We start from the raw sequence: 13947 nt of genomic DNA on the forward strand, positions 1-13947 counted from the left end.
TTCCTTTTTCAAATAATTGCAAACCAGAAGTAATCAGGATAATGTATTAAGCTAACTATCTCTGGTCTGGCAAAGATAAGTATGTGGTAACTTTACTTCTTTTGAAAAAGGCAGTCATTCCTTAAAATATACATTTTTACATGCCGCATAATTATGGCTTTACTACTGTAAAAACACTGCATTGACTGAATGCTTTACAGTAAAGTTTCGGTTAGTGCATCTAAATCTCAGTGTCAACTAGATTTCATTTTCTTGGGAAAGATGCATCAAATTGATGAGTGAACACTTTTGAAAATGTACATAATCACACAGCCAAATGCTTTTGATGGCAAACCTAGTTCTGTGACCTGCTGGTTGCATTTATCCGTGCAACTAGTGATCAAAGCATTAGCTGATCCCATACTCGTCCCTGTTGCTTTATACCAGATACCCTGAAAGTGAGACGGTTGCAAAACTACAATATTGCATGTAGTTAGCCCAGTTCTCTGCCTGCTACGCCATCCACTCTGCTTGGCCTCTTACTTTCTTTCCTCTTACATAATGAATACGCAAAGTTAACTAGATGTTTACACAAAGTATTGCTCAATAGTTCATCCAGTATGTACATCTACAGATCTACTGCAATGCCATACCCTATAGTTAGCCTCACTTTGCTCTGGGATTATGATTGCATTATAAATTAGCATCTGCGGGAGGGAGCTGGTCAAACTGTTTTCAGAGCCGTTTATCATATCGATTTGTGTTCTTTCATGCAGCTCCAGGCACTAATCCAGAGCTCGCAAAGTCTACTCGCATAGTTGAGCAGATTTTTTATAAAGGGCGAGTATCCTTTGCAGGGGATGTTTTACATTTTTATTTAACATTTACTTTTTTGCAGTAAATGTGAAACGAACATTTCGAGGGGATTGGGTCCTCCGACGTATTCCATATCTATGACAGGTAATCACCACAGCTGTGCTGCTTCGGAAACTTTTTTCTGCGTCGATGCGCCGTCGTCGAGGACCTCGTCCGACGTCATCCGATGTGATAAGTAGGACGCACGACGCCCGTAGCCTGAGTTCCGTTTTTTCCGCGAACATGTTGCTTCGTGAATCTCGGTTAACGCCTCGACTCTTTGGAGTTCTGTTCTTCTCGGTTCTTCGAACCTGTTCGTTTTTGTGAGAAACTCCTTCGTGTGAAGATGTCTTCGACCCCGCGTCCGGGCTTCAAGAAGTGCAGGGAGTGGTGTGTCCAAGATGTCGGTGACGGACTCGCACGACGCCTGCCCCTGGTGCCTCGGGGAGGCCCACGACACGGATGACTGTATCGACTGCCAGTCGCTCACGTCCAAAGCCTTACGTGAACGTAAGAAGTTGTCGGTAGGTCGGGTGTCCAAGCCCCGGAAGTCGAAGTCTGCGAGGCTTTCGACGGATGATTCGAGAGGAAACTCTCCGCGTCATCGTCGGAAGTCTCGTGGGTCTCCTTCTAGGAGTCGGTCTCGCCACTCCTCGGCCTCTTCGAGGCATTCTCGGAAGCGCCGACAGCGGTCGTCTTCCAGGTCCTCTTCAGAGGACTCTGCCCGGCACGTCGCTTACCCCACCAGCCGTGCGACGCCGGAGGAATGGGCTTCCTTCGGGAAGAAAATGCTGGCGATTCTCGAGTCACATGGTACTAAGCCATCCGCGCCCCCGAGTGGGGTCGGCCGTGAGAGGTCGAGAGACACTGCTCGCAAGAGCGGTCGGCACGAGTCACGGTAGAGGTCCCGTTCTGACAAGGGGACTCGTTCTTGACATACCCGTTCCAGGTCCCGGTCCTCGACGCGTTCGAGACCGTGTGCACCTGTGATGTCTTTGAGGAAGACATCGACGTCTGAGGCGTCGAGGGCGTCGACTGGCTTTCTCGAGGCTCTGTCTCCGAGGAAGTCGTCGAAGCCGTCGACGCTCAGGTCGTCGAAGTACACGCTCGGAGCTCTGGCTTCGAGGACTGTGTCGACGCCGTCAATGCTGGCGGCGCTGCATCTGACGCCGATGCCTGTTCTCTCGGCGCCGATTCACTCGATGCCGGGGTGTCGGAGGTACCCCGTGGCACGGGGGAACCGCCTAGGAAGGCTCTGGTTAAGAGCAAGCACTCTCCGGTGCCTTCTTTTCGCCACCTGGAATATATTTCGGAGGTGGATGAGGATTCTGATGGCCTGGTTCCTAGTCGGGTTCCAGATGAAATGGTCTCGGGCCATAGTCAGTTTGACGATTTGAGGCAGTCACTGCATGATGCCAGTGGACTGGACACCTCTCCGGAGGTGGAGTTTTGTAGGTCTAAGCCTGGCTCTCATGCCGATTCCTCGTACCGGCGCCTTAAGGCTAGGGTTTCCGAGTACTTGGGATGGTCTGCTCCCCCAGGGGAGTTTGTGCAGGATGATCTCGCGGACATCCTTGATGTTGGTCCCCCAACTGACCCGGTACTGCCGTTTCATATGGCTCTACAGAGAAGGGTGGCGGCGGCTTGCACTGCTCCGGAGAGTCTCCCGGCGGTGGGCAGGTCCTTGTCGCGAAAATACCGTCCAGCCAGTAGCGACCCCTGCTACTTGACCAGGCACCCCACTCCGGAGAGTTTGGTGGTGCAGGCAGCCACGGCAAAGCAGGCGTCGTACCCTACCATCCCTCCTGATAGGGACGACAAACGTTTTGATGGCTGGGCGAAGAAAGTGTTTTCTTCTGGTGGTATGGCGCTTCAGGCGGCCAACTCCATTTGTGCCTTGTCTCGTTTCACACACACTCTGTGGAACTGTGTTGAGTTAGCGGCTGAACATATTCCCGAAGGGGACGAACGGGATGGTTTCCTTGCTATGGTCCAGTATGGTAAGGATGCCATGTGTGAGTCAGTTCAGTCGGGTTTGGACATGGCTGAATGCGTCAGCAGGTCCATGGCGGCGAGCACCGTGATACGCAGGTTTGCGTGGTTGCGGAAGTCGGGGTTTGCTCCTGATGTGCAGTCCCGGTGTAACGCTCACCTGATTCCCGTAGAGGCGCCGGTCTTGACTGGGCGTATACCGTATCTTCAAAGGTGATGTGTAACACACGGCTGGCTCTTTGGGCTGGACCTCTGTGCACTGTATGTTTGACTCGAAGGGTAAGATGTCTGCAGATAGAAAATATGGGATTAAGGAACTGGGTTATTGAATGTCTCTCTCTTCTTCCCTTTCTCTTCTCCTGTAGAACCCCAAAGGTGAACGCTCTCACCTTAGGTAAGTGAACTCCGGGCTCTCCATCTGCCTCGGGGCAGGGTGCTGTAACCAGTTTTTTCACTGGATAAGGGGAGCAGGCCTCTTGACTTCAGAGGACTGCTGTCCGTCGTTTACTGCACGAACGGTAAGTTTCGAGTAATTCTAATGTCTTTAAAGTCTTTAGTAATGATGTTTCTTGTTTTGCAGGGTTCCGGCGATGGCGGATGACGGGCTGAAGTGAGTTGAAGATGGAGCCCGTGTGATGAATAGAAGCGCCTGGAAGCACGTAAGTAAGCGCTTGTTGCCTGCTTCACGATGCGCTCTAACTGTCTTTTTATTTTGCAGGTACAAGTTCGGAGCGGCTGCAGGGTGCCGGAATACCCACTGGGTTAGATGTGGAAAGGAGTAATGGCACGTGAGTATTAAAGTTCCCTAATGTCTTTAAACCCACCTTGTTTTGTCTTTCAGATGCGGGATGCAGCGCCGAAGGCCTCCGGAGCGTGCGAAGAGTTGGTAAGCTTTTGTCTTTCAGATGCCGGAATGCAGTGTGAAGACCTCCGGAGCGCACGAAGAGTAGGTAAGCCTTTGTCTTTCAGATGCCGGAATGCAGCGCGAGGCGTTGGTTGCAGCCGATGGACCAGGTAAGTGAAGAACTGTCACTGAAGACCGTAATGCTAACCTGTTCTTTCTTGTCTTTATAGGTGTTGCTGAAGACTGGATTCAGGATGGTAAGCCTTTTTCCTTAGGCCCAGGATCAGATGCAGAAGACACGATGAGCGTTCTGCTGCAGAGGATGCAGAATAACGCAAAGCAAGATTCATCCATCGGGTGTGGTTTAAATAGCCTCCTGTAGTGCTTAGGTGTCTCCTTCCACAGCCACGCCTAGGTAAGAAAAGAGTTCCTGCTTTCCAGAAGAGTTCCAGTGTTCTGAATCTAGGGAGTGGCTCCTGCCCCACCCAACAGGAAAAGTAGTTCCAAACAGAAGAGGATCAGAGGCTCAACTGGCAGGCAAGTAAGCAGCATGGTCTGCTGCAGGTAAGTCCACCCAAGCATTATGAGCCCGGCGCTTCCAGCGCTGGGACTGGGCATATTTATGAGCTTGGTGCCATTGGCGCCAGGACTGTGTCCAAAAGGTCCCAATTGGGACTGGTTGGCACTTGGAACCTGGGTTATGGATCTGCTTCCAAGGGAGTTGGGAAAACCCTGACCTTTTGGAAGCAGAGATCATGACACCAGGCTCCTCAACATGCCCTTTGACGGTGAACAATTTTTTGGCAGCAAGGCTGACGAGAACCTTGAGAGGTTGCAGACCTCCAAAGCTGCAGCGAAATCGTTGGGCGCTGCAGTTCGCCAACCTCCGCCTTTTCGACCTAGGGGACAGCAATGGAGGGGTGGTTCCTTTCGCTATTACTCGTCCTTCAGTAAAGCGAGAGGAGCTGGCAGTCAGAGGCCAACGCAAGGGTACCAGAGGTGGACGACAGGGTACCCGTGGTGCCAAGGCCGCTCGGGCAGTTGCCTCTTTGCTCTCAGGTAATGCCGCAGCCGCTACCACTCAGTCATGAGGCCATGTCCTATAGTTCGCCGGTTGGGGGAAGGCTGGCGCAGCATCTTGTAGAGTGGCGTGCCATTACTTCAGATGTGTGGGTTCTGGAGATCACAACCCACAGCTACTGTCTTCCTTTTCGGCACAGGCCTCGCGACAATCCACCGGGGAACCTCTCTTTGCAGAGTCCGGATCCGCTCCTTGCGCAGGAAATTCAAGCCCTGCTGGAGAAAGGCGCCATAGAACTGGTGCCTGTAGCGGAGAGGAACAAGGGATGGTATTCCCCTTATTTGTTGATTTCGAAGACAGAGGGGGGATTGAGACCCGTCATGGACTTGCGCGGTTTGAACAAACTCCTCAGGAAGGACAAGTTCAAGATGTTACTCTCTCTCAAGTCCTCCAGGCCCTTCAGCTTCAGGACTGGTTGGTGTCTCTCGACCTCAAGGATACTTACTTCCATGTGCCGATCCATCCCAAGCACAAGAAGTACCTGAGGTTCGCGGTTGGCGACTCGCACTTTCAGTTTCGGGTCCTGGCGTTCGGATTGACCTCCGCCCCGAGGGTTTTCACCAAGCTCATGGTGGTGGTGGCAGCGCATCTCGGGCAAGGGGGGATTCACGTCTACCCCTACCTGGACGATTGGTTGATCAGGGGGAGCTCTCTCGAGCAAGTCCTGGATCATCTGTCCGTCACCTGCCACTCCCTTCACAGGCTGGGCTTCTCCCTCAATTTAAAGAAGTCCCATTTGACGCCAACACAGCGGCTCCAGTACATCGGAGCAGTGCTTGACACTTCCCTGGGGCAGTGTTTTCCTCCCCAGGTGAGGGCTCTTCACATTCAGCAGATGGTGCACAAGTTTCAGCATGCCCAGACGCTCCCAGCGTTCGAGTTTTTGAGGTTGCTCGGCCTCATGGCATCCTGCATTCTTCTGGTGCCAGAGGCTTGCCTGCGGATGAGATCTTTGCAGTGGGCACTCAAGCTCCAGTGGTCGCAGTCCTCCGGCAGGATGTCGGACCCGTTTCAGGTGCCGCCCTCGGTCGCCCGGGACCTTCTGTGGTGGGCCGTCGAAGGCAACTTGATGAAGGGGGCTCCATTTTGGCTTACCTGGCCGGAGGTGACGATCGTGACGGATGCATCCCTCACGGGATGGGGGAGCTCATTCCAACGAGCTGACAGTCAGCGGTTGTTGGTCTCTGTCGGAGTCCAGACTCCATATCAATCTGTTGGAGCTGAGGGCTGTCAGGCTAGCCCTGAAAGCTTTTCTGCCGACTGTGCGAGGAATGAATGTCCTGATCCTGACGGACAACACAGTGGCCATGCACTACCTCAACAAAAAGGGGGGGGAGGGGGGCAGGGTGACTTCCTCTGTGCAGGGAGGTGATGCAGCTCGAGTTCTGGGCCATCCAGCAGGAAGTTTCGATCTCGGCAGTTCATCTTGCCGGAGACGAAAACGAGACGGCGGACGCTCTGAGCAGGCAGAGCACAATCTCTCACGAGTGGGAGTTGGCTCAGGAGATTCTCCTGGAGATCTTCGCCCTTTGGGGGACTCCTCAAGTGGATCTTTTCGCCTCCAGTGTCAACCGGAAGTGCGAGAGGTTCTGCTCCCGGGAATTTCCTCCAAAAGGAGCCTTAGGAGACGCGTTCGTGGTGGAGTGGTCATTCCCGCTGCTGTACGCGTTTCCTCCAGTCCCCGTCATCCCGCAAGTGCTGCGGAGGTTACGGAAGTTCGGTTCCCGGATGATCCTCATTGCTCCGGCGTGGGCTCGGAGGACGTGGTACCCGGACTTTCTCGACTTGTCCATCTGCCCTCCACGTCGTCTTCCCTACCGAGACGATCTGCTCTCACGGGAGGGGGGGGTTAGGATCTCCATCCAGAGGTCAGATCCCTCAACCTTCACGCTTGTCTCTGGAAGGTTGAGGTATAAGGATTGGGACCTCCCTGAAGAAGTGATGGAGGTGTTGCTCTCGGCCCGACGGCCAGCAACAAAGTCTCTGCACCAGTCGCAGAACTTACGGCAACGGTACAGAGTTCAGAATGTGGATCCTTTTGCATGTGACATCCCCATGGTTCTGTCCTTTTTACTTTCTTTGGCCCACAGGGGCTTGCAAGTGGGTACCATTAAAGGTTACCTGGCGGTGCTGTCCATCTTTAAGCACTCGTCTGAAGAGTGTTCCTACTTTAAAATCCCTTTAATTTCACAGTTTCTGAAAGGGCTCACTAATGTGTTCCCTCCGTCACCTTTCCTGGTGCCCAGTTGGGATTTAAACCTTGTTCTTAAGTTTCTTATGGGTGCTCCGTTTGAGCCTTTGCATTCTTGCCCTTTGAGGCTGTTAACTCTGAAAACTGTGTTTTTGGTTGCGGTTACTTCCACTCGCAGAGTGAGTGAGTTAAAGGCACTTTCAGTTAAGCCACCCTTCACTGTATTTCATAAGGACAGGCTTGTCCTTAGAGTTCGTCCTTCTTGTCTTCCGAAGGTGGTTTCGGAATTTCATTTGGCCCAGAAGGTTGTTCTTCCGGCATTCTATCCTCCTCCGCATCCTGGTAAGGAAGAGGAGAGGCTCCATAGGCTTGATCCTAGGAGAGCTTTAAGCTTTTATGTTTCACGCATGTCCCGGGTCAGAGTGGACGATCAACTCTTTATTGGTTACGCTGGAAAGCGTTTGGGACAGGCTGTGACGAAACAGACTTTGTCTCGCTGGATTATTTTGGCCATCTCGGAGTGTTACCGCTTGGCGGGTAAGTACCCGCCGGCTGGCTTGCGGGCCCATTCTACCAGGGGTATGGCTGCATCTACTGCCCTGCAGAGGGGTGTTCCTATTCGCAACATCTGTGATGCAGCCACCTGGGCTTCTGTACATACATTTGTACGTCACTATTCCCTCGATTCCATCCGAGGACAGGATCTGGCCTTTGGCAAGGCGGTCCTTTGCTCTGCTATTTGATTGGCAATTCTAAATTTTGATTCTAAATTCTTTCCCTCCTCCTTGCTCTGGTACTGCTTTGGGAGTCTGTCATAGATATGGAATACGTCGGAGGACCCAATCCCCTCGAAGAACAAGTTACTTTCTTACCTGGTAACGTTCTTTCGATGGGATGGTGCAACGACGTATTCCATATCGCTCCCTCCCTGCCTTCCCCGCTGCAGAATTTCTTTTGCGATTGCAGCTTACGTTCCACAAGGCTTTGCGTCTGACTGGCAGTTGACTATTGTCACACGTTCTGGGGGATAAAACTACAACTGAGGCTACGGGCGTCGTGCGTCCTACTTATCACATCGGATGACGTCGGAGGAGGTCCTCGACGACGGCGCATCGACATCATCGACGCAGGACGCAAACGCTGAAAAAAGTTTCCGAAGCTGCACAGCTGTGGTGATTACCTGTCATAAATATGGAATACGTCGTCGGACCATCCCATCGAAAGAACGTTACCAGGTAAGAAAGTAACTTGTTCTTTGCTGTGCATGGCTGGCTTCTGGTGGCAGCCGTGTGCCAAACATAAAGTGGGTTTGTGGCGACGTGCACCATTTCACAGAAAGCACATTTAAATTTGTTGTCATACGTTGTCATAGGTCAAGTGCATTTCTCTTAGGTCGAGTAGCTAAACTAAGTTACCCGACCTGCAGGTGTAGCAGAATTTTTGCAAGACCCGACTATCTCACTAATATCTTCCTTCAGCCATACACGAAAATGCTGTATTCATGCTCATTTTATGTCTTTGGTACAAACAACTTCTGGTCACATGAAAAATATTAGTACAACATTGCTAATCAAATGGGTTTGTTGGCTAATCAAGAACATTTTAATTGGCAAACACTGATTATCAATTTTTGAAAACTAATTTGTGCCTTGGAAAAGGCCTGGCATCCCTTTTTGCATCTGGCCCGGGGAAGCCCTGCTGGACTACCTGATTTCCAAAGACCCTGAGCGATGCTTCAGCACTTGGGCTATCCAGGTCAGTACTTCTGGGGTCTGGCTGGATAACCTCAAGGGTGGTAGCTGCCCCTCTTAATACTAGAACTGGACTTAAATCCCTTAAGTCCTCTTTGCGTTTCTTCAATTGCCCTACATTAAGTGAACTGTGGTATTTTACCTTCATTGACTGAGTAGGCCCTCCTGGCTACTCGCCTCCATGCTTGAACCTTTTTGGACACCTAAAAGACTTGGAGACTTGGGGTAGACTAAGGCTGGACTTCCAAAGTTACTATATGGCATTGGGCCTACTTGTGAGACATTTGATCCCGATTTTAAATGATTGCATTTAATCTGTGTTTTCTATACCGAAGTCATTTAATTTAGAATGTAACCCATTGTGGGTGGCCTAACTGAGTTGTATATATGTTCTGAAGTATTTTTGCCTACCTTGTATCTAAAGCGTGCATTAGGGTAGTTTTGAAATATAGGATTATTTGTGTAACTTACCTGTTTTACTTGCCTATTCTGCTAAGTGTCAGCTGTAATACACAACAGTGTCCTCTTCCTCGTTAGTTCAGCCTTACTGCTTGGTCAGGACTACTTAAGTGAGTACCTTTGCAGAACTGAGGGTGTAAGAAACCTTGCTTTAACCCTAAATTGCCTTTTCCCAAGTCCTATTTCAGTTAGAGACTTTGAACACCCTTCCCCCCAACAATGATATTTGTTATACTGCTGCTAAATCTGTGAAATGGTTGGTTAACTTCAAAACTTTTCTTTTTCTTTATTAGGTTACTACTCCTCATACTACAAATGAATGTACTATTATAAAAGGAAAAGTATATTCTATATTGAGACAAATTGGCACTGGTGGGTCTAGTAAGGTGAGAAAAGTAATAACTTAACATATTATTGTGATTTTCTATATATGTTGGGCATTAAAAAAAATCATACATTGAAAATACATTTGATTAGCATCCACTTTGTGACCATGATTACGTAAATCCTTCAGCAGAACCCAGGCATGTAGTTTAATGGATGGCCCGGTTTGTCCATTATGAAGGTAGCCAAGGGAGGTCTAACGCCCTTGAGCGTGACCTCGAAGGAGAAGCCTAGTCATGTGTCAATACCTTTGTCGAACCCCTCATACCTAAAAACGTCTAGACCAGTGGAAATTCCACACAATAAAAATTGCGCACCGGAATCGACATTCGTCTTCAGCTCTATGCGGCCCATCTTTGATGAGGAGGGCGACCCGATCATTCCACTGAGGGGTGCAGCCCTAGATCCGTTGCCCTATTTCATGGTGGACCAGGCGTGGTTGCTAGAACTAGCAGAGGGGGCCTCACAATGCAAACGGTCTAGATGCATCCCCAGATGTTTATTTCCAGCAGTGGATCCCCTGCACGCATCTGAACTCTAGCTACCACAAGGCAGTTTAGTAGGTCATCGCACTTGTCCTTGGCACTCCGTCAAAGTCAGTATTGCAGTATGAACTGACTGACATCCTCGACCAAGGGCTGCAGACTGAATGTGCTTTACTGTTCAATGTTGCTATAGTGGACCTGGTCATCCACCTGTGGCAGCGCCTTTTTCGTCGACGGCCGATGTTGGGTTTGACGAAAAAATCCCTGCAAGAGGCAATCTTCCATTCTTGATGGCCCACTGGAACCCTGAAGAGCTAGTGGTGCAGGCTGCAACTGTTACATAAAGACCCCTGACTTCCACAGGGAGTTTGAGGAACCGGAGGGCGTCCTCACTTCTTTTCCCCCTGTATCCTCCTCTCGGTTGGCCAGGGAAAGGCTATAGTTCTTGGATCCTGATCCTGAGGGTGGAGATGCGAGGGGGAGATCACTTTGGTGAAGGAGACTTGGGGAGGATATGTCCTTAGGTGAGACATGGTATCCCCCATTTCGAGGGGATTGGGTCCTCCGACGTATTCCATATCTATGACATTTATCACCACAGCTGTGTTGCTCCGGAAAATCTTTCGGCGTTTGCGTCCTTCATCGATGTCGTTGATACGCCGTCCTCGAGGGCCTCCGTTGAGCCGAAGTCACAGAATGTTATAAGTAGGACGCATGACGCCCGTAGCCTCAGTTCTGTTTTTTCAACGAACGTGTTCGCTTCAGAGATCTCGGCGTGCCTCGATTCTACTGAATCCTCTTCTTTCGGTTCTTCGAACGTGTTTCTTCATTGTATGATGTCTTCGGCTTCTTCCACCCCGTGGTCCGGGTTTAAGAAGTGTCGGGTGTGCGGGTCCAAGATGTCACTGACGGACACGCACAACGCTTGCCTCTGGTGCCTCGGGGAGGACCATGATACGGATGACTGTGTCGACTGCCAATCGTTCACATCGAAGGCCTTGCAGGAGCGTAAGAAGCTGTCGGTCGGTAAGGTGGCCAAGCCCCGGAAGTCGCGTTCCACTGGTCTTTCGACAGATGATTCGAGGGGCGAGACTCTGCATCGTCGTCGTGAGTCAGAGGGTTCTCGGTCTGGGAGTCGGTCCCACCATTCCTCTGCCTCTTCGAGGTACTCCAGGAAGCGCCGTCACAGGTTGCCTTCCTCGTCCGAGGAATCCGCCCGTCGGCGGGTTGCTTGACCCAACAAGCATTCCACTCCTGCGGAATGGGATTCCTTCCGAAAGGAGATGCTGGTGATTTTTCTAATCGCAGGACTCCGGTCCGTCCGCGCCGTCTGAGGACGACGGACGTGGCAGTTCTAGAGACACCGCTCGTCCACCTTCGGTCTCGAGCAGTTGTCGCGACCACCGGGCGCCTTCGAGGTCCCGGTCGGACAAGGATGGTCGCTCTAGGCATGCCCGTTCCAGGTCCCGATCCTCGACGCCGTGCAAGGTCGTCGACGGACTCTCTCGAGGCTCCGCCTCTGAGGAAGTCGGTAACGCCATCGGCGCCCAGGCTGCCGAAGGACACGCTCGGGCTCCGCCCTCAAGGCCTGTGTCGACGCCGCTCAAGCTGTCAGTGCCACGCTCGATGCCGAATCCGTCTACGCCTTTCGAGGCGGCTTTGTCGGGGGTACCCCGTGGCACGGTGGAACCCCCCCAGAAGGCTCTGGCCAAGGCGAAACATGTCTTTGTTCCTTTTTCTGTACCCTCTTTCCAGCCTTTGGATTATATTTCTGAGGTGCATGAGGGGTCTGAGGAAGGTGAGGTTCCTGCAGAGGTTCCTGATGGCCTCCTTTCTGGTCATAGCCAACTTGAGGACCTGCGCCAGTCGTTGCATGACACCAGTGGGCTGGACACCTCGCCGGAGGTGGAATTTGGTAGGCCTGAGCCTGGCATGCATGCCTACTCCTCTTACCGGCGACTGATGTCGTGGGTCACGGATTACCTGGGGTGGTCTGCCCCCCCTGGGGATTTTCAGCAGGATGATCTGACTGATCTCCTCGACCAAGGTCCACCAAGTGACCCGGTACTGCCATTCCATATGGCCTTGCAGAGAAGGGTGGCTGTGGCTTGGGCTTCTCCAGAGAGTCTCCCGGCAGTGAGCAAGTCCTTGCTGAAGAAATATCGCCCAGCCAGTGGCAACCCCTGCTACTTGACCACGCACCCTACTCCGGAGAGTTTGGTGGTGCAGGCGGCTACGGCCCCCGCAGCAGGTGTCGTACCCTACCATGGTAGGGACGACTATCGTTTTGATGGCTGGGCGAAGGTGTTTTCTTCTGGTGGTATGGCGCTTCAGACTGCCAACTCCGTTTGTACCTTGTCTCGTTTCACGTACACTCTGTGGAACTGTATCTCCTTAGCGGCTGATCATATTCCCGAAGGGGAGGAACGGGATGGTTTTCTTGCTATCGTGCAGGATGGCAAGGACGCCATGTGTGAGTCCGTTGAGTCGGGTCTGGACATGGTTGATTGCGTCAGCTGGTCCATGGCGGCGAGCACCGTAATACGCAGGTTTGCGTAAGTCGGGGTTTGCTCCTGATGTGCAAGCTCTGCTCCTCAACATGCCCTTTGATGGTGAACATCTTTTTGGCAGCAAGGCGGACGAGAGCCTTGAGAAGTTGCAGACCTCCAAAGCTGCAGCAAAGTCGTTGGGTGCTGCAGTTCGTGAACCTCTGCTTTTTCATCCTAGGAGACAACAATGGAGGGGAGGTTCCTTTCGATATTACTCGTCCTTTAGTAAATCGAGAGGAGTTGCTAGGCAAAGGGGCCACCGTAGGAGTGCCAGAGGTGGAAAATGGGTTACTCGAGGTGCCAAGGCCGCTCGGGCAGTTGCCTCTTTGCCCTCGGCACTGCCAGAGCCGCTTCAGCTCAGTCATGAGGCCATGTCCCATGGTTCGCCGGTTGGGGGAAGGCTGGCGCAGCATCTTGTAGAGTGGCGTGCCATTACTTCAGATGTGTGGGTTCTGGGGATCATAGCCCACAGCTACTGTCTTCCTTTCCGGCAGAGGCCTCACGACAATCCACCAGGGAATCTCTCTTTGAAGAGTCCGGATCCGCTCATTGCGCAGGAAATTCAATCCCTGCTGGAGAGAGGCGCCATAGAACTGGCGCCTGTAGCGGAGAGGAACAAGGGATGGTATTCCCCAAATTTTTTGATTTCGAAGAAAGACTGGGGATTGAGACCCATCATGGACTTGCGCTGTTTGAACAAACTCCTCAGGAAGGACAATTTCAAGATGGTTACTCTCTCTCAAGTCCTCCAGGCCCTTCAACTTCAGGACTGGTTGGTGTCTCTCGACCTCAAGGACGCTTATTTTCATGTGCCGAACCAGCCAAAGCACAAGAAATACCTGAGGTTCACGGTTGGCGACTCGCACTTTCAATTTCGGGTCCTGCCGTTCGGATTGACCTCCACCCCGAGGGTCTTCACCAAGCCCATGGTGGTGGTGGCAGCGCATCTCAGGAGAGGGGGATTTATGTCTACCCCTACCTGGACGATTGGTTGATCAGGGCACGCTCACCCGAGCAGATCCTGGATCATCTGTCCGTCGCCTGCCACTCCCTTCACAAGCTGGGCTTCTTCCGCAACTTAAAGAAGTCCCACTTGACGCCAACACAGCGGCTCCAGTACATCGGCGCAGTGCTCGACACATCCCTGGGGCAGTGTTTCCCCTCCCCAGGTGAGGGCTCTTCACAATCAGCAGATAGTGCACAGGTTTCAACTTGCCCAGACGCTCCCGGCGTTCGAGTTCTTGAGGTTGCTCGGCCTCATGGCGTCCTGCATTCTTCTGGTGCCAGAGGCCAGGTTGCAGATGAGATCTCTGCAATGGGCCCACAAGCTCCAGTGGTCAGTCCTCCGGCAGGATGTCGGACCCAGTCCAGGTGGCG

The 13947-nt window shown here is 52.1% G+C and overlaps 1 protein-coding gene across 6 annotated transcripts in view; it reads left to right on the forward strand.

The window, feature by feature from the left end:
- The window catches only part of TTK (TTK protein kinase), a 1085566-nt gene that overhangs the window by 579144 nt on the left and 492475 nt on the right, over positions 1–13947 (forward strand). For 4 of the 6 annotated variants that reach the window (XM_069606303.1, XM_069606304.1, XM_069606300.1 and 1 more), the window contains exon 14: positions 9446–9538. The exons of the other annotated variants lie outside the window; for them this stretch is intronic. In XM_069606303.1, the coding sequence (XP_069462404.1) occupies positions 9446–9538 (93 nt within the window). The remainder of the gene's footprint in view (positions 1–9445; positions 9539–13947) is intronic. 6 annotated transcript variants of the gene reach the window in all.

Source organism: Ambystoma mexicanum, chromosome 4p (genome assembly GCF_040938575.1).
Source record: "Ambystoma mexicanum isolate Mex_15411 chromosome 4p, UKY_AmexF1_1, whole genome shotgun sequence".
Lineage (NCBI taxonomy): Eukaryota > Metazoa > Chordata > Amphibia > Caudata > Ambystomatidae > Ambystoma > Ambystoma mexicanum.